This window comes from Oryx dammah, unplaced genomic scaffold (genome assembly GCF_014754425.2).
Source record: "Oryx dammah isolate SB20612 unplaced genomic scaffold, SCBI_Odam_1.1 HiC_scaffold_22, whole genome shotgun sequence".
NCBI lineage: Eukaryota > Metazoa > Chordata > Mammalia > Artiodactyla > Bovidae > Oryx > Oryx dammah.
In genome coordinates this window covers 22,825,082-22,848,868 of record NW_024070206.1, presented here as the reverse complement: position 1 = coordinate 22,848,868, position 23,787 = coordinate 22,825,082, and the positions used below count along the sequence as shown (strand labels likewise).

Sequence of the window (23,787 nt, the reverse complement as noted above, 5' to 3'; positions counted from 1 at the left end):
CCTCTTCGGCCAACCCCTCCCTTAAAAAGTGGGGTGTGTGTGTGTGTTTCTGGCTGTTCTTTTCTTTTCTGGATGCTTTTCTTCATCTGCCTCTGGTCCTCTTCGGCCAACCCACCTCCCTTAAAAAGTGGGGTGTGTGTGTGTGTGTGGGTGGCTGTTCTTTTCTTTTCTGGATGCTTTTCTTCATCTGCCTCTGGTCCTCTTTGGCCAACCCCTCCCTTAAAAAGTGGTGTGTGTGTGTGTGTGTGTGTGTGTGTGTGTGTGTGTGCGTGTGCACGCGCACGCGTGTGCATGTGTGCGCATGCTCCGTTGTTCAGCTGTGTCTGATTCTTTGCAACCCCATGGACTGTAGCCCACCAGGCTCCTCTGTCCATGGGATTCTCTAGGCAAGAATATTGGAGTGGGGTGCCATGCCCTTCTCCAGGGGATCTTCTTTACCCAGGGATCGAACCCAGGTCTCTTGCATCTCCTGCATTAGCAGGCAGATTCTTTACCACTGAGCCTCCAGGGAAGTCCCTATACTACACTTGATCTTAGCTAAAAAGGCCAAGAAAAAGTGGCACTACCCATAATTTTTGTTTTAGGGTCCTTCCCCCACTCGTCCTCGTTGAACAAGAATTACTTGTTCTTTGGTAATTTCTTCTGGGCCTAAGGCCTTGAATAAAATGTATTATACAGTTGATGACACTCTTCAAATCTTTTATTTCTTACTATGCAAGGATCACCATCACCCAAAACTCTGTTGCAAAGAAATGTCAATCTTTTTTTTTTTTTTCTGAAATTCTCCCCACTTTTCTTTCTTATCTAATAATATCATCGCCATCAACCTCGCTCATGTAAACCCAAAGCCCTCTGATTTTCCTGGACTCTCTTCTTCCTTTGATCCTTCCTGCATCCTGTCTGCAGGACCATGGCCTCTGCCTCTGAAACCTCTCTCTCTCAAATGTGCTCTTTCCAGTCTATTCCCACAGCCTCCGCCCTAGTTTAGGTCCCATCACATCACATTACTAAGTCGCTGAATCTCACCCCAAAATATCCACCGAGTATGTCACATCCCAGTTTAAAGCTCCCAAGGCTCATGGTGGTCTCCAGACGCACTGCTCAGACTTCCCCTTCTGGCCCCTCACTACACTCACTCCTAGTCTCTGGAATATCATCACACTTGGATCATGACTCTGTGATTCCAACTGTCTCAGTCTGTTTCTCTGTGAAACAGAAACTCCCTAACAGGACAGGAACAAGGTCACATTTATCTTTCTATTCTCAATGCCCAACACAGTTGTTCAATCACTCAGTTGTGTCCCACTCTTTGCAACCCATGGACTGCAGCACACCAGGCTTCCCTGTCCTCCACCATCTCCCAGAGTTTTCTCAATCTCGAGTCCATTGAGTCGATGATGCCATCCAGTCATCTCTGTCGTCCCCTTCTCCTCCTGCCCTCAATCTTTCCCAGCATTAGGGTCTTTTCCCACAAGTCGGCTTTTTGCATCAGGTGGCCAAAGTATTGGAGCTTCAGCTTCAGCATCAGTCCTTCCAATGAATATTCAGGGTTGTGAATATTCACGCTTCAGTAGTGTCTGACTCTTTGCAACCCTTTGGAATGCAGCCCACCAGGCTCTCTGTCCAAGGGATGCTCTAGGCAAGAATACTAGAGCGGGTTGCCATGCTCTCTTCCAGGGGATCTTCCTCATCCAGGGATCAAACCAGAGTCTCTTATGTCTCCTCCATTGGCAGGCGTGTTCTTTGCCACTAGCACCACCTGGGAAGCTGGCCCAACACAGTTCTTGGCAATAAAAAGATTCTCACTTAATAAATGCTCCATAAATCAAATATATCTTGGTCATAACATGCAGTCTTAAGGAAATATAAAAAATGACTTTAATTTCATGTATTTGTATGAAAAGCTTGTAGATTATTTCAGTCTTCAAATAAAAGTTTGACTCTATATTTACATTAAACACGATTGCCTGCTTTATAGTCTGATTCTTTAAACTTTTGAGAACGAAACTGATACATAACGTTATATTAGCTTCGGATGTACAACATATAATGTTTTGATGTTTGTACGTTTTGTGAAATGACTACCATATGAGGCAAATTAATTATCCATCACCGCACAGACTTACAATCTTGTTTTCTTGTGATAAGAACTTCTAAGATCTATTCTACCAGCAATTTCAAATATACAGTATAGTATTATGAACTATTGTAACCATTATACTCCATATAGTGATGCTCGAAATTGCATTTTCCACCCGTGGAGAAGTTGATTTCGAAGACAGGAGGTAATTCTATACTCTACCAGAAAATGTAGAGACTAGATGAGCTGAAATCAGGGCTTGGATTACTTCCATGATATTAACTACTTTAATTAGAAATTGGACATATATATTATCTGTTATGCGATAATAGCACATATTTACTATATATTATGTGGGAAAGACCCTGATGCTGGGAAAGACTGAAGGCAAAAGGGTGTGGCAGAGGATAAGATGGTTAGATGGCATCACCGGACATGATGATGGCATCAATGGACATGAATTTGAGCAAACTTCAAGAGACAGTGGAGGACAGAGGAGCCTGGAATGCCACAGTCCATGGGATCACAAAGAGTCAGACATGACTTAGTGACTGAACAAGTACAATGTTGGCAAGAAACAGATATGGAACCACTAAGGAGGCTGTAAGTTAATCATGGATGTTTCTGCCTAAGGAGCAAAGATGAGTTAATAATTCTGATTCTTTCATTAGTCTCTCTGATTGAAAAACAAAAGAGGAGAAATGTATCGGGCTACTGAACTTGCATAATTTACACCCAGTTTTGCTTGCTCTAATCTTTCTTATACTTTGAAGCACACTACCTCTATGTTATTCCCTTTAGGATGCTATCAGATTTGGAGGACAAAGACAGAGGACGCAGAGACAGCACAACAGGACAGATGGGGAAGAAATCTATTCTTTATTCACAAAGAGGTTTAGCAACTAAGTTTCTTTTTTACCACAGCACAAAAATATACAAAACATTATTCATGAATTCTGCTTTTACATTAAAATATGCAAAAGGAAAAAAATCATTCAATCAATGTATGCAGTGGGGAAAAATTAGAACAAAACAATAAAAAGGGAAGATAAGGTTGTATGCACTACTGTTTTTTGGACAAACCTACAATAAACTCTCTTAGGCAGTTAGCTATAACTCACTATGTCCTGCCAAGTTCCAAACATGTGAGCAGGGGATTTAAACTTCTGTTTGATCATTTTTTTGTCTTTCACATTCATTAATCTTATCAGAAAAGTCTTAAAACCTCTTGGTTTAGGATTAAATAGACAAACTTTTATTTTTTATTTTATTATAAAATATTTTACAAATAGAGTTGCTGTTGTTCAGTCGTCACGTCATGTCTGACTCTTTGAGACCCCATGGACTGTAGCCCGCCAGGCTCCTCTGTACATGGGGTTTCCTAGGTAAGAATATTGGAGTAGATTGCCATTTCCTTCTCCAGGGGATCTTCCTGATCCAGGATAGAACCCACTTCTGCATTGACAGGTGGCTTCTTTACCACTGAGCCACTACGGTAATGCACAAATAGAGTCCATGGGTGCAAATAACTATGTAATTATGAATTTTCACTTTTGAACTCTTCTTAAGGATTTATATCAAATACTTTTATTGACTATGTACTGTCACAAAGTTATCCTAATAAAGCTGCTGACCAGGTAAATTTCTACTAAAAAAATTTAGAAAAATTTTCTGTCAGTTCTTTGGTAACTTTCTTCCCAACGTACATGCAAATTGGGGTCTACTTACCTCTCCTGGCCGGATCTTAATGTAAAAGTTGTTCCGTTTGTATGAAATTTTTAGAACCTTTGGCCAGGCAAATCTGTTGATGCGAAGTCGGTCACGATATATCAACAAACCACTTGCACACACTCCCAACATGATGTCGACTCCTTCAGAATCCTGAAAAATAGCAGCGAGAGACAAGGAATGGTAATGAAGGAGTCCTAGGCTTATCAGGTATCAAAGTATATTTTAAAATAAATGCAATTGCATCATGTGATACATGGCACAAGAATAACGAGATCAATAATTGATAACAGGGGCCTAAATTGGATTTAAAAACATGCTACCTTTTGGAACACAAAGTTAGAATATCAAAGCTATAGAGAAAAATAATAATGCATCTACCAAAATTGTCATCTAGAAAAACAGTTAAAATGTAGTATGTGTCTATGTATTGCTGAATCCCTTGGCTGTTTGGGCTTGCCTGGTGGCTCAGCTGGTAAAGAATCCCCCTGCAATGTAGGAGACCGGGGTTCGATCCCTGGGTTGGGAAGATCCCCTGGAAAACGGTAAGGCTACTCACTCCAGTATTCTGGCCTGGAGAATTCCACAGACTGCATAGTTCATGGGGTCACGAAGAGTCGGACACAACTGAGCAACTTTCACTTTAAATCTGGCTGTTCAGCTGAAACTATCAACACTGTTAATCGGCTGTACCCCAGTACAAAAGAAAAGAGTAAAAAAAAAAAAATGAAGGATGAGCAACTCATCTATTTCCATTTATGGCTGGGTACACTAAGCCTCCAGGTTGGAACCTATAAAAAGGCTTGCCTGTAGCTCTGATTTAAGTATGAAAAATACTGCAGCCATTTAAAACACATTACCACTAAATAATAGCCTTGTGATGAAGATACTCATTGTTGTGGAGATCTGTTAGTGGAAACTCTATTCACCCAGGTATCCTGGACTTACGACGTCCACACTGCACATAGAGGAGGTCACCCAGGTGAAGGTGTGTTAATTGCAGTGGTGTTCAGAGCCTGGGTTCTCATCACTGGGTGCCAGGCCTGGCCGGACCGCTTTACATACATTACTAATCTTCACTAGCATTGTTCTGAGCTAGTTGCTCTCATTATTCCTACTTTATAGACAAGAAGACTAAGGCACAGATAGGTTAGCTGTCCATCCCAGCTGAATATGGGCAGCCTGTTTCCAGGGGCAGTACTTAACTAATATGGACACTAGCAGACAGGCCCCATCCTTTCCTATGAGTGTTTTGGGGTTTGTTGCTTTAAAAAGACCCTTTTTAAGATACCATTATAAAATTTGAGTATAAAATAGTTTTTTTAAAGTGTGCACCTCCTCCCCAACAGGCCCCCAACATACACTCACTGCCCAGTTGTGCTCTCTTAATCACTTGGTTCCCATACAAAAAATATAGATGCACTTAATATATATGTATTGGTTTGTTCTTAACAGATTTTTTTGATGAGGATCATTTTTAAAGTATTGAATTTGTTACATTATTGCTTTTCTCTGTGAGGCATGTGGGGATCTTAGCTTCCCAAGCAGGAATTGAACCTACATCCCCTGCATTGGAAGGTGAAGTCTTAACCACTGGACCATCAGGGAAGTCCTAGGCCTCTTTTTTCTTTTAAAACCAAAGGGGGATCGTGCTGTATTTGCAACTTGCTTTCCCTACCTGCATCCTACATCTTTAGGTCATTTCCTAGGGAGGTGTGATGAGGGGTCCCGGGGGTCATCAGAGATGTTATGTGAAGCTCAGGAGACGCCCCATGACCCGTTTGTGTCCCTTCAATGTTGTGTTCAGGTGAGATCAGGGATAAATGAGTATCAGTGGTGTCCTGCGTGGGCTAAGGACAAAGTTCAGAAGGCGGGGTTGTGTGTGAGGCGGAGCCCCCCACCCGTTTCACTGGTTGTTGGAAAACAGGGTCACGGAGAGGCAAAGCTGAGGTCTGGGGACATGTCATTGTTAGGGCGGTCTCACTTTGAGTCACTGCAGCCCCAGCAAAGTGGGGAGAGAGACGCAAAAGAATCCAAACAGGGGCTTCTGACTCATCCCTATGGGGGTGGGTGGACTGACGTCCTAAGTCTCGCCAGTACAAAGCACAGGAGGAACATTTCCAGAGTCAAAAATAAGTATTCTGGTCCCTCTCTGGGCATGGTGAGGTTACACATACAATCTAATTGACTTAAAATGAAACATTTCTCCTTGGAAACGTATCGGTCCATTAGACACGACCTCACTCTAGAGAGGCGGAAGGAACTGAGGGCAGGATATGACAACGTAATCAGATTTCAGGGGAATTCAGAGACCAGAGACCACCCACCATTTATCAAGGGCTGTAACTAAGAGCAATTTACAGAGCTGCCAGCTGACACTGGACGTAGCAGGCACGGCGGATGCTTAGATCCAGACGGTCTGCTCTCGGGACCACCCAGGTGACCCCTCAGGCCTCAAGCGGACGAGCGGACGTGAGCAGGGCTGCTGGAATAAGGTCTCCTGAGTCACGGTCTTTGTGATGAAGAACTAGGAAACACGCCTTTGGACATTTACAACCTTTTCCATTATTGTGTTTTACATCACTCATGAGTGTCTTTGAACCATGAGAAGGTGGGAAACTACTTGTGGGGCCTTAAACACACACTCACTTCTGTGGCCCCATATCATTACTGCGGCCAGCACACCCCGGGCAAATGTGCTGCCCCAAACTCCCCTTCCTCCTCCTCCTCCTCCCCCGACCCAGGCCAGTGGAGAACCTGCTCTGTTTATCTCAGTGACCTATATGCTCAGCACGGCACCTGCCTAGCACACGTTAAGCTACTACGGATGGGTTGGAAGAAAAAGCAAATGAAGAAAGAAAACGTCAGGAATAAGCAGGGCTTTAAACTGGATGAATGTTTCCATTTCATTAAAGACACGGCAACCAAAAAATGGATTATTTTTTTCTTTTGAACTTTTTTTTTGGGGGTAAAGCCAATTAATAATGCTGTGATAGTTTCAGGTGAAGAGGGAAGAGACTCAGCCATACATATACATGTATCTATTCTCCGCTAAACCCCACCCCCATCCAGGCTTCCACATAACACTGAACAGAGTTCAGTGCTATATAATAGGTTCTTGTTGGTTAAAAAAAGGATACTTTTGATATCTATCTAGGGGCTTCCCTTGTGGCTCAGCTGGTTTAGAATCTGCCTGCAATGTGGGAGACCTGGGTTCGATCCCTGAGTTGGGAAGATCCCCTGGAGAATTCCATGGACTGTATAGTCCATGGGGTTGCAAAGAGTCAGACACGACTGAGCGACTTTCACTTTCACTTTGCTATCTAGGTTTCTGCTGCAGCCCATAGCATTTAGGCAGAAACGACAAACTGTATTGAAAGCTATAATCATGTGTTTGGGGACGTGTGTTTAGCAGGGAGCATTGACGGAAGACCTGGACAGTCTCAGCCTGTCCCAATTAAAATAAACAAATCTACTATCCCTCAATCTAAAAGCACTGTTCCAACTTCCCCATCCTTTATTATCTCCTGGTCCACAGGCTATCCAATATGGATTTATATCTACATTTCCAAATCTTGTATGAAATAAACGCCTCTGACAGAGTCTATTCAGAGTGATGTTAAATGACCAACAAGCAGAGACAGTCTTCTTAAGGAAAAAAAGCATTAAGAACAGGTTTTTCCAAAACAAGGGACCTTCACCTAATGTAGGTTATTTATTCTTCATTGAGAGCTGTTGAGTCCAAGATCACAGTTCAGAATTTCTAACTAGGTGTTAAAACTCAGGGCCTTTTGATACTATCCACAGAAGAGAAGCATCTCACTTATAACCGGAAATTAGCTTTAATGTAATTAGGTAAATTTCCTCCTAGAAATGATGGAGGGCAGTTGCAGCAGAAAATGAAGTCCATAAGCATATCGTTTGTTATACTTAGTATTCAGATGAAATCCTATCACAGGCAGCACTGGCACTTCCTTAATTTTTTCTTTTTTAATTGGCCTAATTTCAAATCACATTATCGAATGAAAAACCAACTATCTATTTTAATTTAGTCGTTACAGCCATGCTAAGTGGCTTCATTTTTCCCGATAGGAACACTGACACATCCTGAGCTGCCCTTCTCCTAAACCGAGGGCCTCATCTTTCATTTATTTATTCTCCCTGGGTAGTGAGTGAGTCATCGTATGTATCAAAAATAGCTTTTGATTCACTCCCATTTCCAAGCTACCTTCATTTCTGTCTTGTTTCTTTATCTTTTGGCCATGCAGGGAAAAACTCTGAGAAAAACAATCTTAGTGCGTGTCCTTATTTTCTTTTTAAACTCGTCATCCTACCTTATAGCTGACATAAAACTACAAAACGCTATGTGGTCTGAGTGCCAAGTAAGTGAAAACCTGTAATAATTAACTGGCAAGTAAACAGAGCTACACCTGCTGTTGTAATTACACACAAATGTCAGCGCTCTTGGCTGTGCTGTACCAGTATCCCCCGGTGAAGCTCCAGCCAAGTCTCAGAGATCCTGCTCGTGTTGGGGATTTTGGGCCTCAGAAGTTGCTCATCCTGAGTGATGTACAAATGATCCACAGACAAACCCAATCAGAATGGCACTCATTTGCTCCTCACTATTATCTTGTCCAAACTCATTCTAAACCTACCAGCTTTCCAAATGCAGCATCAACAGAAAGTACAGATCATGTATTTCCCTCCCAGAGGTCCCCAGCGTTGTTGAGATGTTTGCCTGAACAGAGCCTGCCAAAACCCTCTTCATTTACTGGCCCCAAGCCTGACTGTATACGACGCTTGCTTGCCTGGCAGCCTGTTACATGCACGCTCTTGTGATGTCTGGACCGTGAGACAATACCACTCTGTGTACGGGAAGTCAAGGCATGTCCCCACCCAGGAGGATGTCATTGTATCAGTCCAAGTCAGAAGCAGCTGCCCCCCAATTTCAAGCATGGATCTCTTCAACACTGCTAAAGGACCAGAATCCATCTCTAAGAGCCTAACACATCTTCTATGCTTTGAAGATACAAGATTTCAGGAAAGCCTCTACTTCCACAGCACTTCTATTCATAGCTGTTAGATAACAGACTAACATTCCAATGCTTACTCTCTCACTGTTGAAAAATAGGAAAAGTGTGACAGGGAGTAAAAGCAGCTAGTACTTTCTCCCCAGCCTTAACCTGCCTACCTTCCAACCCCAACTTCTCTCTTCCCGAGACCCTGGAACCAGGATACAGCCTCAACAACTCACCCAGCGACTTAGCCTGCTGGCTAACTTTACTTGAACTCCAAAATAATCCTCTTATTTCAAAGTACTGATTCTTTGTCACAGCATCTAAGCCTTATGAAAGTAAAAGTGTTAGTAGCTCAGTTGTGTCCAACTCTGTGATTCCACAGACTGTAGCCTCTGTCCATGGAATTCTCCAGGCAAGAATACTGGAATGGGTTGCCATCCCCTTCTCCAGGGGATCTTCCCAATCCAAGGATCGAACCCAGGTCACCCACATTTCAGGAAGATTCTTTACCATTTGAGCCACCAGGGAAGCCCAAACTTTATAGAGAGTTTTAAAAATTTAACAAGCATTTACTGATTGCCTGGTGGACATCCAGAACAAGGGTATACATAGCAACTTAGCACACAACATTTGTGACAACTGGGCCTTGTACACACGTCCATGAAATCAGAAAGTCTAGAGTGTTAAACTGTTTACCTTGGCATGGTGTAAATCGACCCCATACATGGAGAGTTTTTTGGCGTTTTCCAAAAAATGCATCTCTGCTTCTGCTGGCGTCATTCCCCTGATAAGAAATAAAAAGTATTAATTACAACACTGTTTTTTTTTTTTTTAATAAACCTGGTGAAAGATAGTGTTAGTTGCTCAGTCGTGTCCAACTCTTTGTGATCCCATGGACTGCAGCCCACCAGGCTCCTCTGTTCATGGAATTCTCTAGGCAAGAATACCAGAGTGGGTTGCCATTTCCTTCTCCAGGGGATCTTTTCCTGACCCAGGGATCGAACCTGGGTCTCCCTCATTGCAGACAGATTCTTTACTGTCTGAGCCACCAGGGAAGCCTCTGAACCTGGTGGGGCTGTAATATTTCCCGCTTAGCTCACATGCAAGTTCCCACAGAGACACTGATTTGTGCTCTAAGGGAGGTAGGGTGCAGGGGAGAGTATCAGAAAAATGATTTTTAGCTGAAACAGCACAAGGACATCCCAAGTGGGAGCGGAACCACCAACCACCCAAAATGTATCAGACCCAGAACCTCACTCCACTGTGTCCCATCCTCAAGGCATTAACCTGGAGGTCCCAGGAGAAGCAGGCGGTGCAGGGGACGCCCACCCACCGAGCACAGCTCAGACAGGATGCTCTTGGGGCCCCTGATGCTCACCTGTGGCTCTTATGCAGCTCAATGACCTTGTCTTCCAGTTCTTTCGTGTGGTTTGGGGCAAAGCGGAACTCGCTGACGTAGTCGCTGCCACACTCGTCCGGGTCGTAGTCGCCCAGCTCCGACTGGACGGTGTAGGAGCCCAGCAGGGCCAGCGTGACAAAGGAGCAGGGCAGCCTGCCGGACACGATGTCGTCACGCAGCTGCAAGCAGAGGTAGTACCTTCCGGGGGCCAGAGGGGGCGCGGAAAGTCAGAGTTAGGAGACTGGAGAGGAGCCCGCACAGTCCCAAGCGGGCAGCAAGCAACTTCTCCCCACGGAACGACCTGCTGGGACACACTGTCCAGCATCTCTATTTGGCTCTCCATACCAAGGGAAGATATATTTGGCCACAAAATGTAATATTTAAGGGCATCAAGTGGCAACTCCACGTTTGTCATCAAACACAGATGCATTCATGATGCACAGGGTAACGGAAATCTACAGACTGTTCCTCTAACATTAGGGTAATGTTGAAGGTCAAACTCTCTGGGTAGGGGGAAGGCAAATCTAATATTAAAACAGTGCTCTTAAATATAATGATGAGATCCCAAAGCCTAAAGGAAGGCTCATTTTGCTATCTAGATGAAAGAAAGGTCCTGCCATAGGACCAAGGCATAGGATGGCTATGCCATCACAAACATGGCTTGCCACCTCCTGCGTCCTGAAATGAGGGTCTGTTTATAGTGGATGCCTTCTCCTGTGTTAAAGTCTCATTTTTAAAAATGTAGATAACTTATTCAACTGTTATGAAGACTAACTTTGAAGAATTCATACTTAAAACCTCATCACTAAAAGTAAACAATTTTAAATTGGGGGAATCCAGAATACCTTCTGTATAATTTTGCCAATATTAAATATCTCCATTAATAGTTGATTTTTATCTTCTGTTATTTTGCTTCTAAGAGTTACAGATAGAATACTAATTGCAGAAGACTCCAATTCATAGATGAATTTTAATGATACTCTTCACGGCCCAGCATATGAGTATAAATGATAAAAAATATACCTTGCACTTTTCACATAAGAAACAAATTGCTGAAGCTGAGGGCTATGATTAAGTCTTAAGGTCCTCTCTCAATATGGCTTTAAAAGCTGATGATATAAATGCTGTGTAATCTAGATACAAAAATTTCTACAAATTTCAGAGGTTCTAGTCAGTTAGCATCACCGACTCAATGGACATGAATTTAAGCAAACTCCAGGAGAGAGTAGAGGACAGAGGAGCCTGGCGTGCTGCCGTCCGTGGGGTCACAAAGAGTTGAATAGGACTTAGCAACTGAACAACGAACATGACATAAGTAGAAAGGAATCCTGCACTAGATTCCATATCCAAGTACATACAGGCTGTCTAACCACAAATTAGCCACAATTAAATGGTCCCGCAACATTACTAGAAAGTATATATAAATAAGAAATTATAAATTGTTCTTTGATTTAATGTAAATATAAAAGAAATCTTCTGGAACTAGTTTTTCCTCTTCTCCGACATGTCTACTGGAATTATTTTTCATCAGAGCAAGTGACTGAAACTTTTTGAGTAATTTATCTTTCCTGAAAAGCTTGCCAAGAAGGATGTATAGCCACACTGTGCAGTATCACTCTGACTGCTTATAAACTTACTACAAAACACAGTGAGCAGACCTGGGATTTCAAAGCAGAAAGCACTTGAAGAGGCCTAAAAAGGCATGCAGCAAATTCTTCCTTACACTCAAAGCTCAGCCACCGGGCCAGACCGATATTCCTTTCTTAACGTTCTTTCTTCCCCAAAACAAATGAATCATTTTCCTCGTATAGAGAAGGCATGGAAGGTAAGCTCTTAAATGTGCATGTGTTTACGTGTATTTGTGTGTGTGTGCATGCCTGTGTGTACACATACACAAATACACGAAACATCCACCAACGTATCAGACTGGTTATATACAAAGGCATACGCATCTGAAGATACATTTCCAAGTTTTAAAGCAGGAGCACCAGGAGTTGCCATATTATTTCAGGCTGAATCCCATCCAATTTGACTGTAGTGGGAGGATGACAGCATCTCAATTCCGTGTGTTTTCCCACCAGGGTCAGGCAGAAGAAGTATCAGCTTAACACCAAAGATTCAACTGTGAACAGATACCATTCGGCAAATCTTCTTATCAGATGTTTGCTCCCATTCAGCTGTCTTCTGTTTGCCCTTTGGGCGCGGACGACTAAGAGGCTCACCAGGTGTAAGCCTGCTCCCTTCCCCGGAATTTAAGAGAAGCACAGCCCCCAACATGACTGCCTTTTTCACAGCCAACTTTCAAATACCTGGTGATATCCTCAGAGAGCTGGGCAGGGTCTGGTGGGTAAAATTTCACATTAAACGAGAAGTGCCAAGCACCACCTATGGAGAGGAGAAAAAATTTATAACAAAATTGCAGATAATCCCTTTGTACTTATACTAACTGATAGCTAGAGCTGTCCTAACTCTAAGCACTAACTCGCTGGCAACTCTGAATCATCCCTGGAAAATGGTGACTTTTCTGTTCAGTGAAGTCCGCAGGTAACGCGGCAACTTCATTCGGTCTCTAGTCTTCTCCCTCAGTAAATCCTTTACTGGAGCTTCTAACCAGCAAGGAAATTGATTAAATTTGCTCCCTTTCTCAGGGACGAAGGTAAGCTTTGGGAAGAGGGAAAAATAGTAAACAGTACAGAAAGGCCTCAATTGGACAAGTCTGGAGCTGACCGGATCTATCCTCTGAAGTTCTGGGGAGCTCACATACCAACACGGCAGAGATAACCCCGTTTCCCTTGTCTTGCCTGCTTCGTTTCTACAGGTCAGATCCTCTAATAATACATGTCAAGGGACTATTCAAAACATTTTTATTTTACAGGAAAGGTCTGCTGTCCCCATATTAAGGGATGATTTGCCCTATGTGTCATTTGGAAAGCTCTCTTCTTCCTCGGGGAAATTTCTGATTAAAGAGACACTGAGGGTATTTTCTGAGCATTCCCAAACCCACCCCTCCTCCTCATCCCCTGATCAGGATGGGTCCTCACTGCAAGCTGCCATTCCTCTTCATCCAGCATCTCCTCTGGCCTCTCCAGGGGGGAAGCAGGTCAACCAGACATCAGCTCACTGGTACCTGCTCTCGGGCCAGTCTACACACTTATGTGAGACATCACAAGCCTCCCTGAGCTCTGGCTCAGAAGGTAAAGAATCCACCTGTGATGCGGAGACCCAGGTTCAATCCCTGGGTCAGGAAGATCCCCTGGAGAAAGGCATGGCTACCGACTGCAGGACTGTTGCCTGGAGAATTCCACGGACAGAGGAGCCTGGCAGTTCACAGTCCATGGGGTCTTAGAGAGTCGGACACAACTGAGCGACTTAACACTTTCACTACTTATATACACCTAACTGGGTTTATTACCATAAATGTGGGAAAAAAAAACACATTTTATTTTCTTCTTTTCTACATTTACTCTCTCGGTGGTCACCCTGTCACATATTTTCATCTTGCTCTTTTCATTTGACCTTTTAACATGGCACATTACCGAGGCCTGGGTGCTCCTGGCTGGGAACTGTTTTCATTTGTTCTCTTCACCCAGTAAGCACACTGTAAAGGCCTGCTGGTTCTTAACGGGTGCAGAGAAGAGCCTCTGGGTCTCCCAGCTTTGGTGCTGGAGGCGTTTCCTCTGAGCCTCGCTCTTCCTTTTGCTCTGTGATTCGTGTCCTTGCAGTCCCACCCTTATGCTTCAAACACTTTCCTAGACTTTCTTTCTTGTGACTGCTCTGGGTCTTTGCTGATGCACATGGGCCTTCTCCAGTTGTGTTGAGCTGGAGCTACTCTCCAGCTGGGGTGCACGGGCTCAGCAGGGGTGCCGCAGGGGCTTAGTTGTTCCTCAGCACGTGGGATCTTCCCGGGCCAGGGATTGAAGCCATGACCCCTGCATTGGCAGGCAGATTCTTTACCACTGAGCCACCAGGGAAGCTCTTTCCTAGACTTCTAACACACCCCACCTTGCCGCCTCATTCCATGACTCCTGGAAGCTCCATTCTCTCCCAGCTGCTGCTGCTGCTGCTGCTAAGTCGCTTCAGTCGTGTCCGACTCTGTGCGACCCCATAGACGGCAGCCCACCAGGCTCCCCCGTCCCTGGGATTCTCCAGGCAAGAACACTGGAGTGGGTTGCCATTTCCTTCTCCAATGTGTGAAAGTGAAAAGTGAAAGTGAAGTCGCTCAGTCCTGTCCGACTCTTCTTGACCCCATGGACTGCAGCCTACCAGCTCCTCTGCCCATGGGATTTCCCAGGCAAGAGTACTGGAGTGGGGTGCCATTGCCTTCTCCGTTCTCTCCCAGAGTTCTTCCCAAATATTCACAAGAAAACTGTCAGCATGATAAGTACGCGCCAGCTCTAGCTTTTGCACTATTCTCTTGCCTGAGTAGCACATGCTCAGGCTGCATACCTGTGTTTCTGTCATCGATGGCATGGTCCATTTATTAATTCTGGTTTGTTCTTGACATTATCACTCATATTGCATTTTGACTTTCACCTGGCAAGGATCCCTCTTAAGTTGACTTACAAAGGACTCAGTATGGGACCAGGTATTACTGGGTGTTTCATGTCATTTCTAAACCACCCAGAAAATATTCCCAAAACACCGGCTCTAAGAGTTACAAGTCATAACATATCTGTCAATCAAATATATTCTTAGTGATTATTTTTCCCCCTGTTCTCGAAAAAGTCCTCCTGTTATTCTAAAAATAATCTGGTTTGATTTTACTCTCCTATTGATCCCTGTTCACCTCCTGCTAAAACAGAACACTTGCCAACAGTGAAGTTTACAATGGGAGCTGGCTCACCCCCAAGCAACTGGGATGAAAGCTAATGGATTAGTTATGGGAAATGGATTTATTGCTCTTTTATAATTTTCATCCACTTCAAAGTGAATCCAATGAATCATTTAGCAATGTAATTAAACAAACTCATAATAAATTCAGGGTAAACACTGTAAGTTGGAAACTAAGAGGTAATAAAAATAGAAGAAAGATATTTCAATGCAAAAATCCTCATTACAGGAAAGTGAGTTTCAAAGGACTGTGGGCCTGAGAAGCAGCTGAGGGGCTTGGTAAAAATGCCAATCCCTAGGCTCCACTCTACTCCACTCCATAGCTCTGATCTCCACAAGGAGATCAAACCAGTCTATCCTAAAGGAAATCAACCCTGAATATTCACTAGAAGGAATGATGCTGAAATTGAAGTTCCAATACTCTGGCCACCTTATGCAAAGAGCTGACTCACTGGAAAAGACGCAGACACTGGGAAAGATTGAGGGCAGCAGGAGAAGGGGGCGGCAGAGGAAGAGATGGTTAGATAGCATCACTGACTCAACAGACATGAATTTGGGCAAACTCTGGGAGATGGTAAAGGACAGAGGAGCCTGGCATGCTGCAGTCCATGGGGTCACAAAGAGTCAGACACAACTTAGTGACTGAAGAACAACAAGTTCCACACTCAGAGGTTTTTATTCTGGAGATCTGCAACATAGCCAAGGAACTTATGGTTTCAATAAACGCCCTTATGGTTCTCATACAGTTGGTCTTGGGGATCACACTTTGAAAATCACTAATCCTAAGGAATTCATTGGAAGGTCTGATGCTGAAGCTGAAGCTCCATATTTGGCCACCTGATGTGAAGAACTGACTCACTGGAAAAAACTCTGATGCTGGGAGGGGTTGAGGGCAGGAGGAGAAGGGGGCAACAGAGGATGAGATGGTTGGATGGCATCCCTGACTCGATGGACATGAGTTTGAACAAGCTCTGGGAGTTGGTGATGGATAGGGAAGCCTGGCATGCTGCAAGTCCGTAGGTTCTCAAAGAGTTGGGCATGACTGAGCAACTGAACTGAACTGAAGACTATAACTCAAATGACAATGAGGTCTCATAGGACATTATTTTGAAAAATGGGAAAGCTTAAAGAAAATATAACCTATACCATAATCAAGGGGGAAAAGTCCAGTGAAATGAGGCATAAGATTTGAAATTAATATGCAAGGCAGATTTAAACTGAAATACATATCCCCATAGAGAGTTTGGTAGGAACAAATCACTGAGAAGCTATGGTTATGCCATAAATAGGCCTGTGAGCCTGAATATGCTGAGATGATGACGCTGGTTAGAGACTTCGGAATTGGAGGAGTCTCAATGCATAAAAATGACATTCTATAACACTGATATAGGCTTTTAAATTACAAATTTATGATAATTAGAAAACTGTGAAACTAAAGAGAATTCATTATTATGCAAAAATTCTAACTTTAGTCTTCCATGCCTGCCAAATCTTAAAATGTCTAAATATACTACGTTTATAGCATAAATGACTATCATACATTCTATATCATGAAATCACTATATTGTAAATACACTATATCCTAAGATAGTAGATTCAGAAATTTTAGATCTGTTAGGCGTAAAAGATGACTGGAATAAGAATTTTTTTATAAGCATAAACTCTACAGGCTCAGAAGTTTTTATTTCTCATAAATTTGTGATTTAAAATTTCTATCAGCTAGATTGCCATTATCTTAAAAATCTCATGCTAGAGAACTACTGTGGGCCTAACAACATAAAAATAATGGAAATATCCTTTTATTATGTGTGTTTAGAAGAGGTGATTGTACAATAATTACATGAGGTCTGATAATACTTTCCTGCCTTGATACTAACAGAATGTAACTTTGGTGGAAAGAAGGTATTTAGTACACAGGAAACAATGAGAAATATAGATAAAAACACCAAATTCCATTTTCCCAAAATCCCAATTTTCTGTGCCTCCTCTGTCTGCACGATTATCTCTTGGTTTTATGTTGCTGTCACAAACACTGTCTAATCTACATGAGGAAAGTTTCCTTTAAATCTCATATCTGATTGTCCCTTTAGCTTGTCTCTTAGAAAGAAAGGTAGGAGAAGGGATAAATGGGAAATAAAGAAAGAGAGAGGAAAAAAAAAAAGAATTCCATTAACAGCGAAAAAACTACCTGTTGATACATACAGCCTTTCCTGCAACAGAACTATGATTTATCCTTGAACATTTAATACATTTTCAAAGTGCTTTGTGACTATAAATCACCCAAGTATGAAATAGTATTTTATTAATTAGGTGACTATAAAGAACTTAAATAAAGCACACAAAATGCTAAGACATATTTCAGCACATCTGCTTTTAATAACTCCATAAAAAGGTTCTCAGAACATATTCATAATCTTAAAGTTTTTACTGGACCTCTCTGGATAAAGGTGTGTTTTTACCTACTTATCACACCTGTAGCTTTCCCTGGTTTCAATCCCAATTTATTTCCATCAAACTACTTCATTATCAAGTTTCTTGTTAGCAATGACACCAAATTCCTCTCAAAAATGTGGTAAAGATGTTTTCATTGTACAAATAATTCCAGGCTCTCTACTATCTAAGGAAAAATTCACTATTTTGAGATATTACCTAGCATTAAACCATTTCAAACTGCTTACTACTAATTACTTTTTCTTTGCATGTAGGGTATTTGGAGGTCTCAGCACATTCAAAGGCACTAGAAAGATTTGTTTCTTTTTTAATAGTAAACTGTTGAAAACCTCGATGGGAATGATGTTCTTATTAATAAACTGGTCTTAAATTTTGTCTCCAAATAGAATCAGTTGCTCTGGAAAATTAAACTAGATTTTATGGACAAAAAAAATGAACTGCTTGAAAAAATTAACTAGTTATTTGAAACTATAAAGTATATCTACTTTTTACCATTTATCCATAGTAAAAAGCAACAGCTACAGAAAAGGTTTAAAGAAAAAATTAGTTGTTCTCAACCCCTTACCCTGCAGGGACATTTCTAGGGGGTATTTACTATTACAAACATTCATGCTCTTCCCAAATATCCACATACCTATATACACGCATAACTCTGTCTTGCTGCACTGTACTGCACCGCACGTTGGAGTCTTAGTTCCCTGAACCCTCCTCACCCCCTGCAGCGGAAGCGTGGCGTCTTAGCTACTGGACTGCCAGGGAAGTCCCTATGCATAATTCTGTTTAAACAAATATGATTTATTTCTTTAAGGTCTCACTAATGAGAGCTAAAACTATATTCTATCTCATTCTATTTAATAGCTACCTAGTATTTCAAGGTATGGCTATTTCATTATCGATTTAATCATTTCCTTATACATGGATATTTAAGTTGAAACAGTTTTCTGCTATGCCAATGGTATTACAATGAACTTTCCTACATGTACATATGCACATACTCCTGTCTAACGCATACACTGGTAACACTTCTACAAGTAAAATTAGGGGTCAAAGAATAAGTACCTTTTAAATTCTAATAAATATTGACAAAAAATGTCTTCTTAAATTTTAAAATCTTTGCTCTGGAAAATTAAACTAGGTTTTATTGATAAAAAATGAACTGCTTGAAAAAATTAACTAGTTATTTGAAAGTATAAAGAATATCTATCTTTTACATTTATCCATAGCAAAAAGCAACAGCTATAGAAAAGGGTTAAAAAAAAATTCCTCATTCTCAACTCCCTACGCTACAGTGCCATTTTCACTGAATAGGTGAAAAAAATGTCTCATTTTAATTAGCATTTAATTACTACTAAGATTTAGCACCCTGTCTAATACTTATTAGTTACCTGTTTTAAATTTTCTGTGTTGCTCCTGTAGTTGTTTTGTCCATTAGGAAATGTGAAATGTGCATTTCTTAATTTGCCTTTAGGGGCTAAGGAAAGAAGCTATCATCAGATAGTAAAATTCAATCTGACTTGTTATTAAATGACTTACTTCTAGCTTGACTGCTTGCTTTCATACTTTGGTTAGGCATAATATAACATTAATAATTAAGTTTGGAACTTTAAAATGATTGTCAACCAGGGCACCACTTGATTAAATCATATCTCACATCTGTGTACAGGCAAGGGACCAGGTCAAAAGTCATGTCATTTTATTCCCAGGTTGTAATAATTCATAAAGGGTGATGGGTATCTGAGCCAGATAAGTCTGCCAAAAATAAAACTTGAGATCTCAATCTGTCTTTCAAAATACTGTATCCACACCACCCACGTGGGTATGAGGTACTAATTCAGATAAGCCCACGGTTTGAAAATCTCCCTCCCATTTCTACACAAAATAATCCAAAAGAACTTACTTCGAATCTGTTTTTTAATTTCCTTAGCAGGATCCAACCAGTTCTGAAAAAGAAGTGAGAGTCTGAATATGAATCAGAGAAGAACAGAAATGATTTCGTGTTGAGTGGGTAGAGACATGTGCTAAGTGCATTTGGGAGGGAGCAGGGAATGGCTGTTGGAAGGGCCCCCAGCTGGGTCCTGCCCCTAATATGTCCAGCTGCCTTCACTCGTCCCGAGAGGGCCCAGGCTCTTGTCTCTTGAGAAGATGCGTGTATGTGCAGGATTTAGGCTGGACAAAATTCCTTTACAAGTGCCTTCAGGGATTCAAGCTAGCATAGAAACAGAGTAGAAAAGATGGTGGATTCTATGTTCAAGCAAATTAGGAGAAAAAACTGAAGATACAGCCATCCCCCAGTCACTGCAGAGGACTGGTCACAGGACCCCAGATGACACTGAAATCTGGGGATGCTCAAGTCCCTGATATGAAACAGCACAGTATCTGTATACAACCTATGCAATCCCCTCACACACTTCAAGTCATCTCTAGATTATTTCTAACACCTAATACAATGGAAATGCAATAGAAAGAGCTGCTGGTACACCAGCAAATTAAAATTCTGTTTTTGGAACATTCTGGAATTTTCTAAAAAAAATATTTTTGATTTTCTGTTGGTTGAATCTGCAGATACAGAACCTGAGAACACATAGAGTTGGCTACGTGTAACGTGACCCCACTGATGTCCTAGCTGGTCAGCTTCCCATGTAGTGACTTCTGTGATTATAGATTTTAAAGCACCTTCTTAAATGCATTCCTAACAAACAAACACTTGTTTGAGAATTTATGATTTTCTTCATCAGAACACTCAGGCATGTAATGATGAAGTTAAGACATCATCCAGTGAATCCAGTCAAGATTAAGTATGATTCGCAGAATGACAACCAAACAAGTCACATTTATGAACACGACTGTGGTGGCTCAGTTTCCAGCATTAAGGAGACAATTTCTTCTTCCTCATTTTTCAGGTTGAGAGGATAAGTGAGGAAAAGGCCTAAAGAGGCTGCATCAGCTGTGAGAGTCTACAGAGGTAGACTGGATACCTAAGACAAGACCCATCTCATATTGTGATGCAGCCAGAATACGAGAGCATAATAAGATGAATTAACAATAAGACAGCATCCACTGAACATGTTTTCTGTGTATCAATGTATTTGATTCTCAGTGGCTCAAATCCACTGAAATATTATCATACCCTCCCCAAAGCACTATATAAAATACTTTTCTGGAAGCATAAAGAACTTAAGCATGAAGAGCAGAAAGACTGACTTACTGTTTCCAAAAGACTCAAGACTGAAGGAAGTTGTCGATAATTTCCTTCATGAAGAAATATGATAAAAGAGCATTTAGGGCCTCAGACAGTAAATGTGAGGTGTAGGGGTGTGAGGGGCGGGTGGAGAAGACGATCTACCAATTCAGCTTCAGTTCACTTTCTTGCAGGGAAGGGCAGCTGAAGCCAGAAGATTCTCTATTGCTTTGAACCACTCACCTTCTGGTTTTCAGCATCTCGATATGTAAGCCCAAAATAGTCTTTTTCTAGCAAATTCAGATGTTCACAGACTTTATCAAACAGCACTTGGCCTCTGGAGCGTTTCTATGAAGAACAAAACAGAAAAACAAGTTACCAAAAAAGTTCTTCAATTGCCACCATTAAAACAGGTACACTTTAAAATGTTGCTTGTTGTAACTGTTCAGTAAATGATGAGTGGGTGTGATCAGTTCAGTGGGGTGTCATCTGTTCAGTGGGGTGTCATTGCAGGAGATACAAGAGATGTGGGTTCGATTCCTGGGCTGGGAAGATCACCTGGAGTAGTAAATGGAAAAAAGGCAATCATCTGGGGAAAAAAATCCATCAGCTTAATTTATGGTGATACACAGTATCTATCATTTTTTCATGTAAGACTTCAAAGCTCTTTTAACTTGGCCTTGGAGTCTGAGATGGATTAACCGTCAGCAATTAAGCTAAACTACTTTTTGTTTGCATAGTAGCAACATTTCACATCTCGTACATTAAGCATATTTGTCTTTAAGATTTAATGCAGTAAGAGAAAAATAAGAAAACTGATAAACAATGGGCATGCCAAAAGAGAAAGTATTCAGAAGATCTGTAAGTGGTATGTATTACTGTGCAGCCGCAAATATATTGGAAATTACTCAGCCCCCTCAAGCATGACTATTTAGGAGAAAAGATAAATTTAGGATAGAAAAGTGAAGCCTGGTTTATAGCTAGCTAAATAATCAATGTTGTATTTGAATAAAGTTTAATAATGTATGAAAATAAATTACATGTTAGCAAAACTGCCTAACACTCAACGGATATGAGTAAATGGTATGACAACAAAATGCTGCCTGCTAGTTTAAATCTTATATTTGTAAATAATGGCATATTACTTCTGAAAAATTCTTAGTAAATTATAAAGTTTTCACACACACACAAAAAACAAACTGGTTCTTCTGATGCTTCCATTGGTAAGATCTCCAGTTTAAGAGATAAGAACAGAGGGGCTCAGAGGACTTAGATGAGAGAGGCAGTCTTGCTGCTGCCTATGTCAGTGGCTTTAACAGATAAACCTAATTCTGAATCTTCCTTATGTCCCCTCCATCTGTGCAGACCTCTCTCCCTCTGTACAATGGGTACGATGCCATCTGCTTCTTTGCAGCATTGCTCATTCACTCGGTTGTGTCTGACTCTTTGCAACCCCATGGACTGCAGCATGCCAGGTTTCCCTGTCCTTCACTATCTCCCAGAACAAAAGCATTCAGACTTGGTCCAATGATTACATGCATTGAGCATCCCACAAACATCAGCTGTTATCAGCCTAAGTGCCTGACAAGTGGCAGAATATGTAATGTAGGACTCAGTTTGCCTTTTTTTGTTGTAGGAGAACAAACACGGGTCCTTGTGGGGCTGATAAACATCCTTAGTACTAAAATGGTGCTAGTGGTAAAGAACCAGCCTCCCAGTGCAGGAGACATAAGAGATGCAGGTTTGATCCCTGGGTCAGGAAGATTCCCCTGGAGAGGGCATGGCAACCCACTCCAGTATTCTTGCCAGGAGAACCCATGGACAGAGGAGCCTGGCGGGCTACAGTCCACAGGGTTGCAAAGAGTCAGACAGGATAGAAACAACTCACCACACATACACATTAAAATATCCTGCTCTGGGACTTTCCTGATGGTCCAGGGGCCAAGAACCCCCACTCCCAACTGCAGAGGACCCGGGTTCAATCCCTGGTCAGGGAACTAGATCCCATATGTTAAAATTAAGATCTAGTGTAGCCAAAATAAATAAACAATTAAAAAAATACCCTGCTCTTTTTTTAGATATCAATTATGTTTATTGCCTAACTGCTTTAAGCAACACACACACACACACACACACACACACACACACACACACACAAATAAACACCAGTGTCTGGCCACGTACTTTCTCAATGAGCAAAAACAAAACAAATACAAATAAATAAATAAACCTTCCTCTACAGAAACTTCTACTTTCTTTGACTCAGCAGACCTCAGCCAGGCCCTCAATGGAGGAATTATTCTCATCATGCTGCAGGCAGCCTTGGACATCGTTTTAATGATCTGTCTTCTTCCTTTTGTTTAACAGGTGGAAAGGCTAGCTCAGGCAGAGACCACTGTGCTAGCTGGTCCTTACTTTTCTGGCTCCTCACCATTTGATTTCTATTAATGACCCATGTGAGAGTTGGACCAAAAAGAAGGCTGAGCACCAAAGAATTGATGCTTTCAAACTGTGCTACTGGAAAAGACTCTTGAGAATCCCTTGGATAGCAAGGAAATCAACCCTAAATATTCACTGGAAGGACTGAAGTTGAAGCTCCAATACTTTGGCCACCTAATGCAAACAGCTCATTCATTGGAAACAACCCTGATGCAAGAGGGGAAGGGGGTGATAGAGGATGAGATAGCTCAATGGCATCACTGACTCAATGGACATGAATTTAACCAAACTCCAGGAGATAGCGAAGGACAAGGAAGACTGGCAAGCTGCAATTCATGGGGTGAAAAAATGGGGTCAGCTGACTTAGCAACTGAACAACAGTGACCCACAGCTTTCTCTTGAATAGACTATTTTTCTTAAACATATTTGAACACTATATATTTCTATACACACACACATACATATACTTTTTAGTGTTCCACTATTTTACACCTTTAATACAGTATTAAAATTCATTCATTCAATTCAATTAAATTTAATCACACACAAAATTCTTTTCAGGCTTCCTTTTCCACAAATTTCTATATTCATATTAGTTTGTCCTTTCTTTTTTTTTTTCCACACAGAAATAACCAGCTTCAGGGCAAAATAACTTTCTTTTTCT

General features: G+C 41.6%; 1 protein-coding gene across 6 annotated transcripts in view; it reads right to left on the bottom strand.

Moving 5' to 3' along the window:
* EPB41L3 (erythrocyte membrane protein band 4.1 like 3) overlaps window positions 1-23,787 on the bottom strand; it is a 206,866-nt gene that overhangs the window by 38,070 nt on the left and 145,009 nt on the right. For all 6 annotated transcript variants that reach the window (XM_040264656.1, XM_040264659.1, XM_040264658.1 and 3 more), the window contains 6 exons: window positions 20,928-21,032; window positions 19,404-19,446; window positions 12,535-12,610; window positions 10,205-10,423; window positions 9,523-9,610; window positions 3,809-3,961 (listed from right to left, as the gene is read on the bottom strand). In XM_040264656.1, the coding sequence (XP_040120590.1) occupies window positions 3,809-3,961; window positions 9,523-9,610; window positions 10,205-10,423; window positions 12,535-12,610; window positions 19,404-19,446; window positions 20,928-21,032 (684 nt within the window). The remainder of the gene's footprint in view (window positions 1-3,808; window positions 3,962-9,522; window positions 9,611-10,204; window positions 10,424-12,534; window positions 12,611-19,403; window positions 19,447-20,927; window positions 21,033-23,787) is intronic.